At 33.6% G+C, this 24,460-nt stretch overlaps 1 protein-coding gene across 8 annotated transcripts in view; it reads left to right on the top strand.

Moving 5' to 3' along the window:
• The window catches only part of SLC4A10 (solute carrier family 4 member 10), a 357,517-nt gene that overhangs the window by 317,047 nt on the left and 16,010 nt on the right, over positions 1-24,460 (top strand). For all 8 annotated transcript variants that reach the window (XM_074303280.1, XM_074303281.1, XM_074303276.1 and 5 more), the window contains 7 exons: positions 2,931-3,092; positions 5,453-5,566; positions 6,287-6,448; positions 17,436-17,687; positions 19,012-19,080; positions 21,656-21,829; positions 22,623-22,745. In XM_074303280.1, coding sequence (XP_074159381.1) covers positions 2,931-3,092; positions 5,453-5,566; positions 6,287-6,448; positions 17,436-17,687; positions 19,012-19,080; positions 21,656-21,829; positions 22,623-22,745 — 1,056 coding nt within the window. The remainder of the gene's footprint in view (positions 1-2,930; positions 3,093-5,452; positions 5,567-6,286; positions 6,449-17,435; positions 17,688-19,011; positions 19,081-21,655; positions 21,830-22,622; positions 22,746-24,460) is intronic.

Raw genomic sequence — 24,460 nt, 5'->3', positions numbered from 1 at the left:
ACTTATGTGGGATAGATTACATAACTGAGTTTCTCTACGTTTTTCTGTCTTAACATATTATGATTATGACTATGAAGGCAAAGATTCCTATTTCATCATTTTTCCCTGATCAATACCTCATCTGTTCTTAATAGACTTATTGAATTGCAATTGTTTGTTTTCTTTCTCTAGACTTTGAATACTAGATTCCTAAGGACCAACTCCTTATTGACAGGTTTCTCAAGGAACATTAGTCAATCAAGAAATATTTATTAAACATCCTACTTTAAGCTTTGGAGATATACAGAAAGATCCCCTCAAAAAATGGTCCCTGCCTTCAAGGAGCTTACACTTAATGGAGTAACGGCATTCAAACAAGATAAGAAGGAAGATATTATTATTAAGGGCGACCAGAAAAGGATCCATGTTAGTGGACCAGTGCCCACTCTCTGAGTACCTCTCTTTGGAGAAAGAGTAAGAATAAGAAGACTGAAAAAATAGGAAGATGCCAAGTCATGCAGAGTTTTAAAAACCAGAAGATTTTATATTTTATATTGGGGGCAACAGAGAGCCACTAGAGTTTACTGAATAATAGAGTAACATGATCAAACCTGTGCTTTAGGAAATCATTTTGAAGAGTGAGGATAGCCTAGAGTGGGAAGAGATTTGAAGCAAGAAGATCAACTTGCAGGCTGTTGTAATAATCCAGGTGTGAGATGAAGGGAGCTTGCTGCAATCTAGTGTTAGAGGAGAAGGGGATGTATCAGAGAGATATTCCGAATGTAAAACTGACAGGACTGGACAATCACAAACTTCTTTATGGTGTAACTTAAAGAGGCAGAATTTTTTCCACCACACAGACCAATCCAAGGCAAGATTTGTCTTAGCTGTTCAGTATAAAAGAGGAAATCTGAGGCTTTTTAAAATATTCCCAAATGAGAACTTATATTCTAAGTCTTTTCATCTTGAACAAAAGAAAAATCAAAGTTTGGAGTATCTTATTTTTTTCACCATAATCTGTAAAAATTTCTCAGCTTTTCCTAAAGAATGAAAATTTTTGTGGACTCTGCTGCCACCTTATGGTGTAATGAATTATTAGAAAGACTGTAACATTTTCCTGGAAAATTGTAGAAAGCAATTATGAGGATTAAAAAGCAGAACAGACTTTTCCTATCTAGTACTCTGAGCAAGTCTTCATAGTACCTGTGTCTGTTGCTTTTCCATTCTTATGTTTAAGTGGCCCAAATTCTGACTAATCTCTCTCATTATCAAAAAATGTAGGGAATAATGCCTTAATCTTAATTTTCCTCTATTTTATTTTTAGTTTTTTCTTAGCAGGTGCTAGGCAAAAATATCGTTCTTCTACATGATTCCACATGATCTTCCTCACATGTATATATACACCTCACCACCAAATATTCTTATGTAGATTGTGGAATTATTAACTATTTTGATTCTTTGTACTCACTTTTTGTCAACATTGCTCAGTCCCAGAGGATAAAAATTAAGACGAGATTTTATTTGTGGTTCAAGTGTAACTGAGACCACTCCAATCTCCTTGTACTTTCACCAGCAATCAATGTACCTTAATTTGCAGATCAGAATAGAGACACTTTTTTTGTTTTTTGGTTTTTTTATGCTGCTTTTGTTCTGAGTGTTAATTATTAATCAAATGTATCAATATTCTTTCATTGGATTTACTTTTTCTAATGGCTTCATTTTGGTAATATGCCAATTAGTATAAATAAAAAATAGACAATAATAAACAAAACACAGAACTCAGAGTGGATCTTAGGGAATTAAGCAAGCTTCCTTCCCACTGGATACATACACTGGCTTCCAATAGGTGTGCCAGTAGACTACAGGTTCCTTGAGTACAGGGATTTGGGGATATTGTTTTTATTTTGTTCTACCTTCACCTTACACATTTGAGAAGTTGATTGTTAATGTCAAGATCCTTTGGGAGGTAATGGAATAGCTGGAAGATCATTGTGTTCATTTTCCAGGAAATGCGATTAGCTTTTCCCAACTGAAACCATAATACAGTGAGAAAATGTTGTGATTTTTATAAGCACACAATTGATATCCCTTGATGGGCAAATTATGCTTGGCATTTAATTTTTTTTTCAGTCAGATCAATATGACTTTTCTGATTTAGCCATCCAAATCAATTGTTATAATCACATTTGAAATTAAAAAAAAAAAACATAGGCATTCTTATCAAAGTAAAAATATTTTTTCTCTTCCAATTTTCCTTTTTATTAATTGATTTATCTAGACTTCATTTTTCAGCTTAGGTCCTTACCTCTTTCATCAGAACTTTTCCATATACTCCAGCCTGCAATATTCTCTCCTGCCTCTCAGTTATCTTTGCATTTATCATCAGTATCACATTTTGATATTTTCTCATCTTCTTTTGCTTCTCCCATTAGTTTTCAAGCTCTCCTTAGAATAGCACTGAGACCATGGCAAGCATTCAATAAATCTCTGTTGACTGATAAATTTTAAGTTCTCTTTCATACTTATAACAGATGACAGGAATTTGTAACTTGGAGCTAAAAAGGAAAGGGTTTAAGAGTGTTTGTGTTTAGACTTCAGATGGTAGATCTCTGACAGTAGAAACTTCATACCTCAGAAAATCTCATGGAGCTTATGCTAGGCAAACTACTTTGAGACCTTTAAACAAAAACTAGCTATATCAACACAACATATACATATATACACAAATTTATATATGTATATTGTATATGTGTATGTGTGTACATATAAACACAAATATGTATATATGCATAGACATATTCTAATTACATATATTGTAGTTGATATGTTATATGCTATATTATAACATATTCTATGTTCTACAACATATGTAAATATGAATATGAATATAAATATCTTCTAATCTCTAGTATTTCCTTAATTTCACCATTTGTTTTCATTCTCTTCAATAGGAATGTAACTCTTTGCATGGAGAGTATGTTGGAAGAGCTTGTGGACATGAGCACCCATATGTTCCAGACGTCCTTTTTTGGTCAGTGATTTTGTTCTTCTCCACAGTGACCCTCTCATCTACATTGAAACAATTCAAGACTAGCCGGTATTTTCCAACAAAGGTACCTTGGTCATATTCTTCATTAGTAATGGTTAATATAATATGAAAGATGCTATATTGAAATGAGGTTTATATTTGAACAGAGCTTCTTCTCTTTTCCCACCTCCAAATGCCAATGATAGGCAGCTAACCTTCTTCCTCTATTCTCTGGTGATTTGTCCCCTGTGTGGCTGCCTGCCTACTTTGACTAAGATCCAGTTCTGTTTCATTACCCATTATGCCCTATTCCTTTGGGGCTTACGTAGATGTTATAGAACCTCTGTAAGGTTCTACCTGATATAAGATGCAAAGCTTATTGGAATGTTGTTCGGATTTGTAGGCAATGGGTGCAAAAAGAAGTGTCAGTCCCTTCCTCCCACCCCAATTACATCTGCATGTTTAGAATTGAAAATAAACAGAAACAGCTTAGTTCAATATTTAATGCAGCAAAGTAACACCTATAACGTCTGATCCAGCCAAAAACAAGCTCTTTAGGGGGTGAGCTGAAGATGATAATCAAATTTCCAGACTGGGAAAATGCTTCAAGTGCTGTTCCTGCCAGAGAGGCCTTCTGTTTGGTCCCCACCTCCTTCCCCTACGAAGGTGGAAGATTTTCTTTTAGGCTGAATTTTATCATTTAATATAAATTAACCTTTTTTTGCCAAAACAAAAGCTATTGCATGTGTTTTGTGTACTTTAAAAGTATAAATCAGGTCCTGCTTTAATTTATAGATGTCATATGAAAGAATTAGCATGATCCTAATAGCATCTTTAATTGTGTCTATTCCTCTCCTCCCATTTTCCCATGTTTTCCATGTTCCGTTATTGTCCTCATCTGCCAGGTGAACTAATTTAAACATTCTTAGCAGCAACGTCTAAATAAGTCTCAATGGGAGCAGCTGAATGGCACATTGAATAGAGCTCTGGCCTTGAAGTCAGGAGGATCTGATTTCAAATTCTGCCTTAGACACTTAACATTTTCTAGCTGTATAACCCAGGGCAAGCCATTTAATCTTAATTCCCTTGCCAAAAACAAAAGGCTAAGGTAAATAAATATTAGTGGTAGCACATAATTATATTTTAAGCTTCTGTGCTTAGGTCAACCTGAATTCATATCGACCTCAGACATTAGCTGTATGACTCTGGGCAAAACACTTAACTTATATTTGCCTTAGTTTCCTCATCTGTAAAATGGGAGGTAATAAAAGTACCTATCTTCCAGAGTTGTTATTAGCATCAAATAAGGTATTTATACATCACTTTGCAGATCTGGAAACACTATATAAATCCTAGGCATTATTATTTTTTTTAATTCCATAATCATTTAAAATTATTTGGCCTAGTTGAAAGAAGACTAAGCTGAGAATCATTATAAATAGTCTCAAATACAATTTCTGTCACTCGTTAGGGAACATCACTATGAAATGAAAGAGATTAAATTAGGTCACTGGATCATAGATTTAGAACTGGAAGAGGACCTAGAGGTAATCTAGTCCATGCCCCTTGTTTTATAAATGAGGAAACTGAGGTCCACAGCTCTGAAATGATCTGCCCTCAATCACCTAGATAGAAAAATGCAAAACTAACATCAGAATTTATGGCCTGTAACTGCAGATTCAGTGCTTTGTCTATCATATCACTTTCATGATTATTGATAAAGTCCCTTCCTTCTTACAAATTCCATGTCTAGTCCCTTCAGTGCATATTTCTTCCCAAATCTTTAAAAGTATTTTCAACATTGTACCATGAACTTCAGTCAAAATCTAAATCACCCAATCTTATTATGAATTCTAAAAGTTTGAAAACCTAGTAGGTTTGGATTATCAAATAAATATTAAATTAGGATACAACCATCACTGCTCTTTGTTCAATTAATTTTAAATATTTCTACCTGTGACACAAGGAACTTTGGGTTTAGGAACTTTGTGTGTCCCTTAGAAGATATTTCTGGACCACAGTTCCTTCATATATGAAATGAGGAGTTTTCACTTGTGGTATTGTTGTTCAATCATTTCAGTTACGGCTGACTCTCCATGACCCCATATGGGATTTACTTGGCAAAGATAATGGAGTGATTTGTCATTTCTTTCTCCAGATCATTGTACAGATGACAAAACTGAGGCAAAGTTGTGTAGATGGTCTCAACGTTCTCTTCTGTCTCTAGCTTTATGATTGTAATCCTAATCTACATGTAGATATCACTATTGTAATATTGCAATTTATAAACTGTTTACATATTTGTTTTATTTTTGATGAAAAGGTAAGGATAATAATCAAACCCATAACGATTGAATTTTGTGATTTCTATGCATTGAATTTTTTGACCCACATAGTAATATGTTCACTTCACCAAATGACTTTTTTGTTTTTCATTGTACTTAGGTTCGGTCCATAGTGAGTGACTTTGCTGTCTTTCTTACTATTTTGTCTATGGTTTTAATTGATTATGCCATTGGAATCCCATCTCCAAAACTAAAAGTTCCAAGTGTTTTCAAGGTAAAGCCCTCCCTTCCCTTTCCTTCTTCTCCTCTCCTCTCTCCTGTTTACCTTCCTCTACTCTTCCCTTCCTTTCTCACCTATCCTCTTCTCTCCTATTTCCTTTTCCTTACCTTCTCCTCCTTCTCTCCTCTTCCACCTGGCCTCCAATGAAGTGTATAAACACTTGTGTGATATTCTCAATGCTGCCTAAATGCTAAATTTATTTATCTAGTTTATTTGTCCAGCCCTTATCTTTGGTGTGTAGGTGCTTATCACCTCAACCTAATTTACATAAACATTCAAGAAGTGTAGAATGACAAAGAGGTAAATGAAATTTACTAGTCCTTACTAAAACTTGGATATACAATTAGGAAAAAAAAAAAGATTTATGGAAATTTTAAAAAAGAAACTGAAATAAACTTTCTATGGACATTTCTAATTGGTTTTTCTGCATATAACACTACTATTGTTAATGTATTTATAAAGTCAATGTCATATAATATTTTAATTCAATTTAAGTTAGTTTCCTTTTTTATATTCTTGGTACTGAAGATATTAAATTCTGTTTACCAAATGATCAGCTTGTCAGTTTTTGTAATAGTATTTGTAAGATAAACTATATATACAAAGATATACAAATATATCTACATATCTATATTCATATATAGCTATAGATAGATAGATAGATATACATCTATACTTATATACTAACAATATTCATTTTTAAAATTCACATAGCCTACCAGAGATGACCGTGGCTGGTTTGTTACTCCATTGGGACCAAATCCATGGTGGACAGTGATTGCTGCTGTGATTCCAGCTTTACTTTGTACTATTCTTATCTTTATGGACCAACAAATCACTGCAGTCATTATCAACAGAAAAGAGCACAAGTTAAAGGTATGTTTTTTACCTTTTAACTTTAGTCATGTAAATTTCTTTAACTGGAATTCATTAGAGTTCCTTAGACTTTTCATGTTATTCCTCATTTATTATTTTGAAAATTGCAGTGTGCTATCAATTCATCATAAATCTTAAGGCTTTGGTTCCCCTTTTAATTTTCCCTTACACACATACCTGTGTGAATTATATACACCATTTTTTTGTCTTCAAATTTTTTTCCTTTCATTCTCTTGAAAGTATTTCTATAAAAATATTTTCTACGAGTAAAAAAAGAAAACCTCATATTATAGAGGGGTATTTGGCATTCTCACTGAATTCAATGCAATAATTTATTTTATTTTTTAAATAAATATAATAAAATTTTTGAATGAAGGCACTTTATCTTCATTTATATACTAACTTAGATGTGATGTGAAAACTGAAAAAAATTTAGCTGCTATATAATTACTATAAAATGCTTAGACAGAATACTCTCCTTTTCAGTAACCCATGCTAAATGCAATCAATACAGTTATTGAGTGGTTAAAAAAAAATCTAAAGCAATCTCTATAAAAATAGAACATGCACTATCTTGTTTTTGTTCTGATATCCTGGGGAATTGCCAACTATTTTCACATGCCTACCCTTGAAAACATAGGAAGAAAAATTTAGATTACCAGAGCAATTGAAATCATATCGTGTTTTATAGGATTGTATGTGACTTGATGAGATAAGAAAATTTCTTTTTAAACTATTTGTTATGATACAGATATGATATTATGATATGAAAAACAGAACTATTGCTATTTATAATAAATAAATGTGACTCAAAGAATAACTGTTGGGAGAACAAAATGCTCAAGTATATTACAGTTGAAGAGAACAACTTAGTGTATAAGCCCTTTTTTGAAGGAGATTATATATTTATTATTGTCATATGTACCTTGATAATTGCTAAGCTTTTCCAAATGATGTGTTTGTAATAATGTGTGTATCGTTAAAAAAAAATGCCCACCTGAGATTAGTGAAAGCTTCAGTAAAAATTTATCAGTCTTTGAATGTCTAAATTTGGATTTCTCAATTTCCAACTATCAATAATTGATGGTATTTTTACCACTTCTCCCACCAACCCTCTTTTCTCTAATTCTCTTGGCTTTTTAACATTTCAACTTGGTCTGTTCTCATGCATAGAAGGCCATAGTAACTTTGGTAAATACCTTGGAGACATAGACTTAAGGAAAGATATCCATAAAACAAACCTGTTAAATTGTTCTGTTGATTTAATACTTTCCAAAAGTGATGAAAACCTTGCCAACCACTTGCTTTGAGAGTAAACATCAAAGATCCTCTTATCTTTTTAGGAGAAATTAAAATCATATTATAAACATTGAGTATATATCAAAGAAGATAAATTTTGAAGCCTTCATGGATAAACAGAAATTCTCTCTAATTTTGATGGGAAAATTTTTTGAATAAAGATAGCAATCAGAGTAAATCAGTCAGTATCTAGTCTAAGTATTCATGGCAGTATCTTTAAAATGATATAAAGTAATAGAGGGATTCAAGGAGAATTCTAATTTAAAAAAAAACAATTTTGTAGGTACTTATTTCTTTTTCTTTTGTCTCCTATCCCTCTAGTGTAATTTTTGGATTTTTTGCATAAACTTTTTTATTGGTCTTTCTATGATCATGTGTCTGTATACTTCTCTTTTTTACCTAGTAAAGAGGAATACTTTAACCTGAGCCTCTTTGAAAAACAATCTAAGAGTACATACATACATACTTTTTTAATTTATAATTTGTTCGTTTTTATTTTTATATCAAATCAAACCTTTATAACAAATATGCATAATCCAGCAGAAAAAAATTCTCAAATTAGCCATTTATAAAGAGATGTGTCATAATCTAAATTTAAGTCCATTTTCTTACTCTTAGGAAGTATGTTTCATCTTTGTCCCTTTTGAAATTAAAGTTTGTCATTGCCTTGTTCAGAGTTCTAAAGTCTTTCAAAGTTGCTGTTCTTCATTATATTCGTGCTATTATATAAACTGTTCTCATAGTTCTGTTCAATTCATTCTGCATGAGTTCATAGTGGTTTTCACAATTTCCTCTAAAGCTTTCCATTTCTCCAGTTCTTATGGTGCAATAATATCCCAATCACATCCAAATACCATAATTTGTTTAGCCATTCCTCAATAGGTTGGCACCTCCTTAGTTTCCAGTGCCTTGACATATATAAAAAAAAACCTACTATAAATATTTTTCCACATTTGGGACCTCATCCTCTTTCCTTAATCTCTTCGGGATATGTGCCTGACAATGAGAATCAAGGGTCAAAGGGTAATCACATTCTATCTATATGAGTTTTGAAATGGGTTTTCTATTAATGGGGGAAACATTTTAATCACCTTTTTGGGAGGGAGAAAAAGTTTTTATGAAAATCTAATTAAGATCATCTCAATGTGCATCTGCAAACAGTTCACTCTTCCTTGACATCAGTTTTAATAAGGAGCAATACAATCACAGATCATTTGAGTAAATGAATGCATTTGCAACATTCTCTTGGCTCCGCATCCTCTTGAGGATTATAGCATTTGATGTGTTCTTTTCTGCCCTCTTTGTCAGCCTGGTTCTTCATGTCAATCTATAGTCTTTCATGTGGTTAACTTGACAGATGCAGGAAATTGCTGCCAAGCTTTGGAATGAATTTTTTCAGCAGTGGCATCTGGGTATCAGATGGTCCTCTTGGCTGGCCTCTTGTCTTGCTGCATGTTGGTTTTAGTGGGGTCTGGTGTAGCATCACCTGTTGCTATGCTCCCTTTTCCTCCCATATGTCCATTTCCTATGATTCATATATGAATGTGAGAATCAATGCTCCAGTCCTGTCTCTATCTGAGAATAAATTCCTCAGAAACATGTCAGAAGGTAGAGCTCTCTCCGTTATATACCGAGAAGGGGATACTTCCTCTTGGCTGGCATTTATTCCAGCTACAAATTTGGTAAGGAAGTCCAAGTATGTAAAGACACATTTTAAATGAAAGTCAAGTGGGAAAACTTTGAGGTGATGTGAATTTCTGGAGTGGTTTTAATTTCTTCAATTTGTATTTAATCAAGATGTCCAGCTTGATACATGAAACTATGGGGCAAAATGGTATTTTTATAGTTTCTGTCCTCCTTCATAGAGCCACAGATTTAATTCTAGCAAAATCTTTTTTGAAGGAATTGTCTACTCTTCCTTCTTGCTCTAAGTCAGTATCCCACTTAAGTATAAAATAGATTTTATAAATCACAGATGTAGAAATTTAAACTTCCCAGGAAGCTGTGTCTCATAATAAAACCATAGCAAATAGCAGAACTAAGACAAGTCCAAGACATGCCTAAGGCTACTATCCCAAATTCCCAAGCCACCTGCTTTTGGGGGACTTGATCTCACTTCCACTATTACCACCCATGAACCTGCAGTAAGCATCATTCAGAAGAAAAGTCCTGTTAGTAACAATAACCTTGCATCTTTCACTATTCTGCAGTCTCCAAACTCAGTGCTACTATGGCCAAACCCAGAATTCACAGAACTATGGGATTAACAAGATTTCCTCACACTGTACATATTTCTTACAAGAGTTATGTTTTTCTTATTTTTTGGTTTTCCAAAGGGGGAGGAATGAGAGAGAGAAAAAAAAGTTTAACTGGGAAAAAAATTCTATTAAAAAAAAAAAGATAGAAATTGATCTCAGAGATCAAGTCCAATCTATACCTGAACTTGAATTCTCTACAACATGAAGGCAGAATAATATAATCAAAAGAATGCTGGATTTGGAATCAGTTTATAGATTTAAAGCCCAAGCCCAGTTCTCTCACTTAGTAGTCACATGATCTTTAACATCTCTCAGAACTTCAGTTAGTTCATTTGTAAAATGAGAGATTTGGATTCTAAAAGATAACCTCTAAAGTCCCTTCCACTTCTGAATCTTTGATCCTATGGTTATGAACAAATGGGGAAATAGAACCTAATAGTTCTAATTGTTAGGAAGTCAAACCTAAGTCTTCCCTTATATAATATACACAACTTCTTCCTAGTTCTGCCCTCTGTGGCTAAATAGAGCATGTGTAACCCAAGTACTACAGATCATCATTTTTCTATCTTCAGAATTATTTTCTTAAGAGTGATGGGTAACTAAACCCTCAATTATAGAAGTGATTTTCCATTACAATTTATTAAGGGACCAGATGCTTATTATTTTTTGTATTGAAAAACTTCCAGGAATTTGCTCACTTAGAATTGCTTTAAGTTCCTTATTCTTGGTATGTATCACTAACTCTTGACAGCCATTCTCTTTTTCAAGACTTTTTTGACAGGATCTATTAAGTATGCTTCTTTTTACATAAAGGAGAGCACTATTAACATCTTTCTGTGCATGCCATTTCTCACTTTCTTTGTATCTATCTGTGTCTGTGTGTCTCTGTCTCTGTCTCTCTGTCTTTCTTTGTCTTTGTCTCTCTTCGTGTGTCTATCTACATTTCTCTCTGTCTCTGTCTCTGTCTCTCTGTTTCTCTTTCTCTTTGTCTCCATCTTTTTCTCTCTATCTTTGTGTCTCTCTGTCTCTGTCTCTCTATCTCTCTGTCTCTGTGTCTCTTTCTTTGTCTCCTCTCTGTGTTTCTCTCTCTTTCTTTCTTTGTCTCTCTCTATCTATCTATCCCTCCCTCCTCCCTCACCTCCCCAATTTGGTCACATTTATTCAGGCTTGAAGAGGAGAATTGTGTCCCAAGCTTCTGGCACTCAGAAGGTTTCAATTTCATATTGCAGTGGCCATATTGATAACTGAATTCTCTCAACTATGCAACTATCTGCACTACATCTGCCCCACACCACCCACATTCTTTTTTGTTGTATGCTTAAAGCTGATCAAAAGAAAATTATATCTATTTAAAAATTCCGTCATTGTTCTTTCTTTAATTCCACAATATTGTCCTGTATTGATCATCCAATATGGTGTCTTTCTGGGAAAGGTTCTGAAAAAATGGTTAGAAAAAAGAAGGGTACATGATTCAAATGAAATCCTTGAACAGATGTGTACTCAGCAAATTCAATTTAATAGATACCTCACCTACATGGTGAGGAAGTAGCATAATCAATATCAAGAAGAGAACTGAATATGGTATCATAAATAGCTTGGTAAATTATTATTTATGTGACCTTGAACTCGTTGACAAAATGAGAGATCTAGACAAGTTCATTTCCAGTTCCAGATATTTAGAATAGTTCATAATATGGACCCTGTGAATTTACTTATCAAATAGTGACATTTCTTAAAACTGAAATGCAAACATTATTAGTGAACTTGCCCCCCATCCTAATTTTTAAAGCAAAGATACCTACTTTTTATAGATGAACCAAGTTCTTCATAGTTTTCTTCCTCCACTTCCTTTCCCTTTACATAATTGTCAAGTCCTAGAGATTCTGGAACTGCCTTTCTCTCCTGAATTCTACCTCTGCAGTTTAGATTTTCTTTACCTTTCCCCTGGATTTTTGTAGCAGACTGTTTTTTTTAATTTAAAATTTTTATTTAATTTTAATTTATGGAATAAATAAATATTTTCATAACAGCTTAATGAAAAGATGATTGCACATGAAATTACAATCTACTAAGTACAATTTACTACTCCTTTTAAATATATAATAAAGTTAACTCTTAAATGATCTCTACATCTGTAGCATCCTCAAAATCCATCCCACTTATTACTGCCAGAATAATCCTCTAAAACTACAGCTCTGAGTCTGTCACTTCCGGACTTAAAAACATTTAGTGATCTGTATTTGCCCACAAAATAAAGTCCAAGCTGTTTAGCCTGCATTAAGCCCCTCCCTGATTGGATGCCAAATCTCCTTTTTCATCTTATTTTCCACAATTTCGTTTCATATGTTCTATCCGAACCAGACTACAGCATTGGCTGTTGTCTGAACATGAATTTCATTTTCTCACCTCCAGGAGTGTATTTGTTCATGCTGTTTGTTAACATTGTCTGGAACGATCATAGCTTTTGTAGGGAAAGATAAAATTTGTCTAACTGTAGCAGAAGGTGCATGGATAGAGGCAATATTTAGTTAAGTAAGGAGAGGCCAAATTATTAATGCCCTTCAAATCAGACAAGAGTTTAATTTACTGTGACAGGTAGTAAGGAATGATGGTAAGTTATTGATCAAAAGAACGATAGCACAAAAACAGTAGTATTTTAGGAAAGTATGTCTGGGAACAGTAAAGTAGGGAGAAATTGGAGGCAGAGAGACCAACTATTTCAACAGTCCAGAAAAAGGGAAATAAAAACCTGAATGCTCTATATACCATCTTGCTCCCCAGTTAAATATAATTTCCTTGAGGAAAGAGACTGTTTTACTTTGGTTTTCTACCCAAGTATATTGAAGATGTTTAATAAATGCTTGCTGAATTGAATTGATTTACTACTTAATTTGTTAAGGCATGAATGAACAAAAAGTATGAATAGTGGTAGGGGAAAAGGAGAGGAAAGAAATATCTGACAGATGTTTCTAAGGGGAGAAATCATAATTGGTAGCAGATTGGGCAAAAGAGACCAAGGAAAGGGGATAATCGAAAGTGACTACAAAATTTCTAGTCTACAAAACTGGAAATTTTGATGGTACAAATGAAGGAAATGAGAAACTCAGGATGGGGTAGGATGACTTTAAAGCCCAGTGAACTCAATTTAAAGCATGAGTTTAAGAATATAGTAGGACATGCAACCAGAGATGTTCCATACTCAAACAACATATGGGACTGGAGAATTGGTGAAAAGTTGAGACTGAAGATATAGCTTTGAGAATCGTCTGCATAGAAGTGAGAATTAAAGCCATGAGGGTGGATGAGCTCATTGAGGGAGGGTGTATAGTGAGAGAAGAGAGGAGGGAGAGGAGGGCCAAGTTCAGTAAAAGTGGGTGGTTAACAATATCAAAAGTAACAGAAAGATTGAGGGGAATGAAGCCTGAGAAATGGCCATTGGATTTGACAAGAAAAAGGTCATCAGTAACCTTTAAGAGAGCAGTTTTCATAGAGTGGTGGGGGTGGAAGCCAGATTGCAGTGACTTCAGATGGTAAGGAGTGGAGGCTGTGTGTGTAGACCACATGTTTGAGGAGTTGGCAGCAAAAGGGAGAAGGGAGTAGATGATAGCTAGAAGGGCTGCAGGCTCAAGAAAATATGTTTTGTTTGTTTTGTTTTGTTTTGTTTTGTTTTGTTTTGTTTTAAGATAGAGGAAGCCTGAAAGAAGGAACCAATGGAAAAGAAGATACTACAGATGCTAAACTCTATCGCACAGATAACTGTGACAGTAAAGTCTCAAATGGAAAAGTAAACAGGGTCATTTCTAAAATCATTCCCAAAGTAAAAGAAAAGGAAACAAAATACATTTGTCTCATCATTAGGGTAAGCTGGTAAGAGTAGAGTAGCCTCATATGAAAGGTCTATATGGAATCACGGACCTAGATGCCTAAGCAGAGTTCCCTGTTGCCTTCACTGACAGCTTCCCAAGATTAGGAGTCTCAAATTGGGAAAAGTGAATCCACCATCCTCAATCTCCATGGTCATTGGAGTCAGAGAACTAGAGGTGGGGGACTTGCTTATGGAATTCTTTCCCGGGCTTATGGTTGGCAATCTCCCATCACCTGTGGTCCTTAAACTTGTGGTTGAAAAGTAATCTACTGGGTCTACAATCTTTCCCTTGCTACTTCTTCTCAAATTCTCATTTCTATCTACCTTAGTTTACCTTCTCTACTGTCTCTATAGTTCTCTATATTAAAATCTGATTCCATTCTCTGGAGTCCCTACTTTATTGTTTAATAATATCCTCTTCATTGTAGATGTCTATATTTTATACTCTTTGTATCTTAAATCTGATTCTCACCAAAAGAAGCTACATCTTTGGGTACCCTCCCTCTATAACTTTGTTGTTCCTTCTTGAATGCCTACTCTCTACCTTTGGCCAAAAGAAGTTGGCCTGCTTTTTGTTATTTCTTGACCTTCTTTACCACTAATCACCCTTCAGAATCTCCTTATTTGAGGTTCACTCCATCCCTTGATATCTATATTTTCCAATCCTAGGTGTAGTCATCTACTAGTGTTTGGGACATTCTTCCTCCTTTTTCAGTGTCCATTATCTGAGTCACAGGATTTCTTTACACCCCTCTCCGTGCCCTCAATTTCCCTTTCATTACTTCTCAATTCTCAGGCTTACCTTGATGCTATCTCAGGCACTCATAGGGGTGATTAATATTTAGCTCCTACTGTCACCTAAAATTCTGCCACTCATTTATCAGAAATTTTGAAAGTCTCTTTTATTTTCCTAATTTCCTCTCTATCTCTCTACTTTACTTTTCCTAAACTAATTATTTACTCTCATCACAACTCCTTCCATCCTTTTCTCTTATATCAATATCAATCATGTTCTGGCTCTGCATTCCTTTCTTCATATACTTGACCCTATAACTGATCAATTTAACTGCCCTCCACTCTTGACACCCTTGCCCTTTTGCCAACATTTATGCTCTGCTAATCCTAAACCCAAGGTAAACTTCATCATCTGACTTTTCTGTTCTATCCAATCTCAACTGAACCTTTCATGGTACAAAGTAATCCTTTCATACTCCCCAAAAAAACACTTCCAAAACACTGACCAGATCAGCTGTTTTAAACTTTATTCTTTCTCCCTCAATCTCTCTATATCTCTCTCTACTTTGCTGTTTCTTAGGCAATTGCCTTGCCTCTAATTTTACCAAGAAAATTGAGGTCATCAGTCTTGATTTCTCTCTCATCTCCCCTGATCCAAATCTCAAAACCTCTATCGTTCTCTAATTGTTCTCTCCTGTTCCAATCTCCAAGGTAGGATGGACCTGTTTTTGTCAAATCTAATCCTTCTAATTTTTTTATCTCATCCTTCCCTTTCTTTTCTAGGTGATTGCCAAAAGGTTCATTCCCTCTCTTGCATCTTCAGTCTCTCATTTTCTCCTGGTTCCTTTCCTGATACTTATAAACATTTCCAGATCTTCCACAAACTTAAAAAACTCTTCTTTGACCTTGACATCATTTCAAGCTACCATCCTATATTCTTTTACTGCCAAGAACCTAGAAAGAGTTACCTACTCATGACACTTTCACTTCCACCATTATCTTCTCAGCCCCATATAAGGAAATTTCTGATCAGAGTTACTGATGGTCTCACAACTTGGCCCTCATCCTCTGACTTTTTACACTAATAAACACTCTTTCTTTTGTCTTTTTGGTGCGATTCTCTTCTGGTTCCCTTCTTGCCTTGTAACATTTCCCATAAGCTCCCTAGTGGGCAGCCAATAATTTGAGAAGGTAAGAAGAACCAGAGCAGAGCCTGAAGGAATACTTGCTTGGAGACCTAGTTCTTTCCATCTTTTTTTAGATTCATCATCCATTTCTTTCCCTTTCTTTCTTTCTACCTTCCCCAAACATGGATATTCCCCCAAGGTTTTTTCCCTCTTCTCAAATTACAAGCTTGCTACTGGTGAATTCATAAGACCTTTTAGCAGATAGCTCCTAAATTCATCCCAAATCTCTCATCTGAGCTCCAGACATACCTTGCCAACTGCCTGCTGAATAGATCCTTCTCTATGTTCAATAAGCATTTCAAATTCGTCATGTCCAAAACAGAATTTATAGTCTTTCCCCTCAAATCTTCTTTTTCAAAATTTTCTATTCATATTGTTAGCACTATCTTCTCATGCCACTCAGGTTTCTAGCTTCAGAAACATTCTTGACTTTTCCCTCTCCTTCACAATCATCTCCTTTCACACAATATAGCTCACAATTATTCCTTATCTTCACTTCCACTCAGTAACTCATCACCTCTTGCCCAGATTGTTGTAATACCTTTCTAATTGTTTTCTCTTCCTTTGATCTCTTCTTTCTAATTTATATCCTAAATTTGCCAAAATAATCTTAAAAAGGCACAGTCTGACCATGTCATTCTCTTTCTCTTAAGCCTTAAGTAACTCCCTATTACCTCTTATTCTGACTCCAAACCATTTTTCAAGCTGTTATAGAATTCCTACATTTCATGAACTCTATATTCCATCCATGTTAGATTATTAATCATTACTTGAATTTGACCTCCTATATCCTGTCTTCATGCATTTTCTGATGCTTTTCCTTTATCACTGTGCCTCAGAATCTTTGTCTTTCTTCAAGATTCATTTCATGTACCATCTCTTCCAAAACACTTTGCTCTATTTTTTTCCATAATAACTAGCATTCACAAAGTACTTTAAGCACAAATGTTTTTTACAAATATTGCCTCATTTTGTCCTCAAAACAACTCTTGGAGGTAGGCACTATTTTTAACCCCATTTTTACAGGTAAAGAAATTGAGACAAATGAAAGATTAAATAACTCCTTCAGAATCAAACTAGTAAAAGAATGAGGAAGGATTTGAACTTGGGTCTTTCTCACTCCAAATCTGATATTCTGTCCATTGTCCACTCAATTGCCTTTCAATTGTCTTGAATTATACCTGTTGGTATACGTGTTGTATATCACTTCCACTGTAGTGTATGAATTGCTTGACTTCAAGTATGGTTTTATCTTTATATTTTTATTCCCAACTCTATGTATAGTGTCATGCACACGGTAGATATTTATTAATTTTAACTAATAGATATGAATTTAATTTTTCCTGAATTTGCATGTATATTGGAAATATATTGAAAATTGAGATGACATTAATCAGGGAACACATTTAATCTGTAAAAGCATGAGCTTCTAAAATTGATTCTAGCTGCTTACATCTGATAATAAAACTAGCTTTCTAGATACTTATGTAGTGTCTATTACTTTTACATCTTTGACTTCTACAAATACAAATTACAAAAAATTAAATAATATCTATGTTCTTGCTGCTACCAATGCATGGTGGTATTTACTCTTGGTCTTTCTTCAGGTATTAGAAGTAAGAATCTTTGTTTCCTCCCAACAGAAAGGATGTGGGTACCATCTGGATTTACTGATGGTGGCAGTCATGCTTGGCGTGTGCTCCATTATGGGACTCCCATGGTTTGTGGCTGCCACAGTTCTCTCAATTACTCATGTAAACAGCCTGAAACTGGAATCTGAATGTTCAGCCCCAGGGGAACAACCCAAGTTTCTTGGCATCAGAGAACAAAGAGTTACAGGGCTCATGATTTTTATCCTTATGGGTTCATCTGTCTTTATGACCAGCATTCTCAAGGTAAATTAGATCTAACTTTATGGATAGAATCAAGAAACAAAGTATATGTGTCATTGTAAATAATAAAAAATTTACATTTTTCAAAAATGACTCAGCAAATTGGTCAAAATGATACATTATTCTCTTTTTAACATAGTCTTTATATAAATGTTCATAGCTAATTTTACCAAAAGCAAAAATATGACCTTTACTGAAAGCAAAACTTCCAGTTTGCATTTTGAGCTCCTCTAGCCTGGTTTTCATAAATAAAAGAGGGGCTTAGGGATGATCTCTAAAGTGTCTTTCATTTTTAAATTTTTGATCCCATGTACATAAACTTTAATTTGACAAAAGTAAATGTCATCTTTATGAGTTAAAATCCAGACTCAGAAACTTAACTAATTAATTGTGTGACCCTGGGTAAGTTACTTAACACTTTTTTCCTCAGTTCCTCATTTGTAAAATGAGCTGTAGAAGGAAATGACGAACCACTAACTGAAAATGACTGAACATCATCTTGAGATGTTCAAATTGAATTATAACTGTGATCAAGTTCTTGGAAAAAATGCATTTTTTTTTTGTTTCTGACTGACATCATTGATTTTTTTTGTAATAAAAATCTGACATATTCTAAATTTGATGGAGGTTCAAACTAAGTAAAGGATCTATTTTCTTCTCAGCGGGCAGATATAATTCCAATTAATGATATTGAGCATTGCGTAGAGGCACCGAGATGAGCATAGACTTGTCCATGTTCACATTTGCCATCTCCTATTCTAAATACACCGTAAACCTATTTCATGGCAATTGTCCATGCATGCACTCATTTTGTTAAATATAAAATGGGATAATCTATCCATTGTAAAACTTTAAATAATGGTTGCTTTATCTTACATACTTTACTGAACTGTTCTAGGTTTTACTAATTAGATTTTAAGCTTTACCCTGTTCAATTGACTATGAGTAAAATAATATAACAAAATTGTTTTGCTTTGAATTAGAATTTTATATATTTTTACTTCTTCTCCACAAAGTTGCATCCTACAATAAATGAGATGATATCCAAACTTCTGGATAAAAGAGGGAAAATGTAATTGTTTACAATATACTGGCCTGGTGTTAACAAAAAGCCACTGAATATTAACTGCATTTTTCTCTTTTCATCTTGATATTTTAGCAGTATAAAGACAAAGGTCAAATTTTCTAAAAAATATGTTGTAACATATTTTTCTTCCATTAGAGTCATAATAAGAATCTTTGGTAATCATGAAATAACATCAGAATGGTATCTGAAAATTACAAATTGGATATTATTTTCTCTGCTTTGATTTTCCTCTCTTTCCAGTTTATTCCAATGCCAGTGCTTTATGGGGTATTTCTTTACATGGGTGCCTCATCTCTAAAGGGAATTCAGGTAAATATGACATGATAAAAACTTGTAGCAAGCTCTGCAATGTACTATATTATGATAAATTCTATGGACAAAAGCATAGCCAGTTTAGGAACTAATACTGCCATATTTCATATAGTCTCTCTAAGTTGGACAAGATTTACCATAACTACAAAAGGCTAAAGTAGAATCCTTCTAGTCACTCAACTAACCTCCCTGAATTTTAGCTTTCTTCATTTATAAAAAGAAGAGGTTGCACTAAAAAGCCTGAGGTCCCTTTCATTTCTCTATGTCTAACTTCTTATTTACAAGATTCACATTCCTACAGAATTATTTGTCAATACAAATTAACACTGTGGGATGAAATAGATTCTATTCACAACAAAAAGAATGAGTATTATCTGAGTAAAAAGATAGTTATTATTGTAGAAGTTGGGAGCAAACTATCAGTGCTTAATATTTTCCTTTACATATAAATATCCTTATTGAGTTCCATAACATAATTACATCCAAACCAAGTATTTTATTGCTCTCAGAATAAGAGAATCTATACTTCTAGGGGAATTTTATTGGTAAGTTTAATTTGTCTCAGATTGAATAAAGGAACCTACATAAACTGTGTATTCTTCCCATGACAAGACTACTCACCTATTCATTTGTCTGTATATTAAAAACATGGAAAAGGAAAGACTCAAGGTTGGGTCTGAATCATTTTTGGCATTAGGCCAGCACAGAGCCCCTATTGTTGAGTAAAGAACCAGCTCCAGTTATTCATAAAGAAGGGTAGAAACTTGGCTCTGAGCACAACATTGAGACAAAATATGTGTAATTCTAAGATCTTGAGTTGATTTCTAGGTCCCCCTCAAAGGGATAAGATAGTAAGGAGTAGCCCATATGATGCTAAGTAGAATTGATTCCTCCAAGACTAGTTATTGAGAGAAGCTGCATTTCCCCACACAAAAGTTCATTCATTCCAAGAACTTTTCCTCCCAGAAAAGTGCACTTCCAATGATTCTGGGTTTCTGTAAGGCAGTCAGGGAAAAGAGGTTTTGTTTGTTTGTTTTGCTGTGTTTTGTGTGTGTGTGTGTGTTTTTTTGGTTTTTTTGTTTGTTTGTTTTTTTGCCTTTGGCAAAAGTTCCACTAGCACTAATTTCATCTCTAAGTGAAAAGTATTTATTATTAGGCCCCAGGCTCACATAAATACAGCAGCATGAGTTTAAGAAACAAAGTAAAATCGTTTTGATAGGTTTCAACAGATTTTTTCCCCTAAATACGCTCACTTGAATTTGTATCCATGAGGTTTAGAATTAAACAAAAATGTCAAATTGGAATTCTTTGGGGTGTGAATCTTTCAAAGGAGAATTGAGGAAAACATTACCCAAAGGCCTAGGAGAGAAATCTAATGAGTTTTAAGTAGGAACAAATGAAACAGGACAAAAAGTCCTTGATGGAGTGTTTGTTGAAAATAGAAGTGGAGCATCCAGGCTTCAAACTGCAAATATTAGTGAATGTGGAAAAATCAGAAGAAGAGGCAAAAACTATATAAATTTTGTAATTGTTACTATTACTTGAATGTTAGGCATCACACATTTGTTACGCATCTGCATCCGTATTAACAAGGAAAAAGTTAAATCGCTCCCATACATGTGGGAGGACTCTATAGAAGTTACCTGGTTGTTTGGCAATATTAAAAAAAAAACTTATTATCTAGGCTTCTCACTCTAAAATGTGGTAGAAAAAAAAACATCAACAGAAATCACAGTGTTCTCACGTACACTGTTTCTGCATTCAGCTGCACGGTCACTTCTATATTCATTCCAACACTTTGAAAACTCAAAGTAAAGCAAATGTGCCACTTAAATAATAACAATTCAACACACCCACACACCAAGGTACACTTATGCAATTATACATCTTCACATCTGGAAAAAGGTTAGCTGGGAAAATTAGTTCTATAAAATCTGAGACATTTATATGTAAGGCAAGTGATTTCATTTTATTTTCCTTCTCCCTTTTTTTTTTAAAGAAGATTCTATTTTATGAATTTTGCTTCACACACAGGTATGAAGACAAATTCTTTTTTTAAGTTTCAAAATAAATAATTCAAAAAGCTCTCCTTTTTTATCCTCCATTGAACAGTGTCCTCCAAATGCATAATAGGATATCAGTGATTATTTGTTGTTAAGATGATAGCAATAATGGCAATTTAAGTGGTGATTTAATCTTCTCCTCAAATGAATCTCCCCTAATTGTTATCCTTCATCTTTGAAGAGGATCAAAATGACATCACTATTAGAATCTAGTTAGAGTATGTCCAACTGTTAATACTTTATCCAACCTCCTAATAAAAATGGAATGTTATTTATCAAATTTTAAGACTTCCTATTATTATTAAGACTGACAGCATAGGATTGACTGCAGGGATAACTTGGTTCCATTGAAAACCAGGAAAATTGAGAGATCTAGTACTTAAATAGGTAATAAAAAATGTGAATGGAGTGTTAAGTGAACCTAAAATGTTAAGACTGAACCATCAATTTATAATGATATGGTCTTTCTTTCATATTATTAATCAAAAACAATTTAATTTCTCTTGCAGTTCTTTGATAGAATAAAGCTTTTCTGGATGCCAGCAAAACACCAGCCAGATTTCATATATCTACGGCATGTACCTCTCCGCAAAGTCCATCTCTTCACCATCATTCAGATGAGTTGCCTTGGCCTTCTATGGATAATCAAAGTTTCAAGAGCTGCCATTGTCTTTCCCATGATGGTATAAAAACATTATCTTCTTTTTAGCTCCCTCTATAAAAGGAGCAACAGTGTTATCTGGCAGATGGAAATTTTATTAGGTCTTCTATTCAGAGAATGGGAGGAAAGAAATATAATAAAACTTAAATGTTCATTTTGGTGAGATGATAGATTAAAACTAGCATTTGGGTTATCTGTAAATTTCAATTATCCAGATGTTTTGTCCCCTTACTTGTGAGGATAATGGTCAAGGTATTAAATTTTGGAGGAAAAATAAATATTTTAAAACCATCCAAACTTGAAATTAAGGTATAAATATCATTATAAAAGGAGTACTTTGGAATTCAGTGATTCTCAAATTCAATCTCTCAGATGTTCTATAAGTTAAAAAGAGATACTCAATACATACACACACACACAAATGCCAATATAGAAATATGCTGTTATTAATATTCATGAGTTCCTTGTATCTAATGCTGACATTAAAAATATGAGTTAATAGACTTTATAAGTTTATCCTAATCCTAATTCATAATAGAAATGTGAATTTTAAAATTTCTTCCACCATCATCATTACAATATGCCCAATCCTTTCATACTGAGGCCTATAATACTTTTTTATAAGTATTCTTATGTTCTACGAGTGATTTCGAGTTCTAAGCAATACAGTCCAGATGATATATTACTATACTAACATTTATTTTTATATCAACCAAAATAAAACATTTCAATGTGATTTGATATATTTCCATTAAATTCGTATGCACATATAATAGATTTACTATGCTTGGAATGATTCCCCTCTTTGCTTACAGGTATTAGCTTTGGTGTTTGTAAGAAAATTGATGGATTTATTTTTTACCAAACGAGAATTAAGCTGGTTGGATGATTTGATGCCTGAGAGCAAGAAAAAGAAATTGGAAGATGCTGAAAAAGAGGTAGGTCAGAGGAAAAAACAGATTTAGATTTTTTTTTCACTTTAAAATTCAGTTCTCTTTAATAATGAAAGTCATCATTTCCTACACAACCATTGGTTTTTAACAGCAAAATTTCTTTGAAACAACTAGATCACCCTGTTTCATTTTATGTAATCACTGATCCTGACAGATGTGAATTGGCTGGATAGAAAGCTTAGAATATGACACCAGAAAACTGGCATTTGGAAAGAAAAAAAGAAAGTGCATACTTGATTTGTTTAAATGAAGACATATTGAAAATATGAGGCTATTTTAAGGAATGATAGCTTCTATTTATAAAGTGAGCCAACTCACAAATTCCATTGAATTCAGAATTTGAATATTTATATATACAATCTCAGGTCCTATAATTGGTTTAAAAAACCCCTATCCTGATAACGAATTGTAGTGTCTTCTAATCCCTACATATATAAAGACTGACTTGATTACATATATGTAAAAAAAAGCAAGGAACAAATCATTACCACCATTTTGTTAAAAATAAGAAATAAGTATTGGCCAAGAGACTACAGCAAAAATGTTGTCAGCTCTTGGTTACTTTAACCAAACAATGAGAAATGTTGATTTGACTTGATTTTCAAAATGATAGAGGTTGTTGACATAATTGAACTGTTTTCAGAGAAAACTATTCTTAATTATTTTCATTGTCTACATCTCTGTTCCATTTTGTTTTATTTAAAAAAAAAATGTTACTTTTTTTGTGCTCCTGCACATAATTCATTATTTTCAATGTGATAAGGTTACTTTCACTTGTTTTGTCATTTCTAAATTTTGGGAGCTATTCTTATATCTATTTAGGCAGTTATAAAATAATGTAGAAGCCACAAAATTTGCAGATGACAAGATTAACTAGTAAAATATTTGACACATTAGTTAATCACATTATTTAAAAATAGAAAAAGAGAAGTGGAGTTAACATTTAAAAGAAAATATTTGATGATAGCTTGGAAATTAGTCTTTATAATTCTCTATGAGAAGTATAGTGAATTTGTTCACTTGCTTTAAGTCAAGTGTGTTCTAGGTCCATAAATATGTGTCTTTAAACTATCCCAATGGTCTTCATTTTAACTCATCCATATTAATGCCTTTTATTATTTAGAAATAAAGATTCATTATAAGACTTCTATCAATTGTTTCTTGGGGAGTTATATCTCAGTGGTGGAACTAGATTGTTGTAGCTATCTCCTGTGGTCATTTCATTATAAATGATCTTTCTACTATTCTTGGTGCCCTAATATAATGAAATAACTTTTTAAAAAAGAATATATGAGAGTATTAATCTTTTGTAAATGGTCTTGAAGAAATTTTTAAATAGCATTTTCTCCAATGACACAAGTTTAAGACCACTAGTTCTTTATCTTTCCAAGTGTACTACTAGTCTAGTATTTTTAAATTTTGCTTGTGATATAAAATTCAAGGCCCTAGAAATTTAATATCCTGTAGTACTGGTTTCCTTTTCAAACTTGGTTTTAATTCATTTCTAGTGTTTTTGTTCATTAAACACTATATACCCCCCCCCAAAAAAAAAGGCCAGGTGGGACTCAGTACAGATTAAATCTAAAGGAGATAGGAATTAACAAATACATATTTTTGAAAGCTAAAGGTACTGAAATTTGAGGTTAAAGGACTACCTGACTTTTCTGTTTTCAAATTATTTTATATATTCTCTCCACATA

This window comes from Sminthopsis crassicaudata, chromosome 3, assembly GCF_048593235.1.
Source record: "Sminthopsis crassicaudata isolate SCR6 chromosome 3, ASM4859323v1, whole genome shotgun sequence".
Taxonomy (NCBI): domain Eukaryota; kingdom Metazoa; phylum Chordata; class Mammalia; order Dasyuromorphia; family Dasyuridae; genus Sminthopsis; species Sminthopsis crassicaudata.
This window is presented reverse-complemented; position numbering and strand designations above follow the sequence as displayed.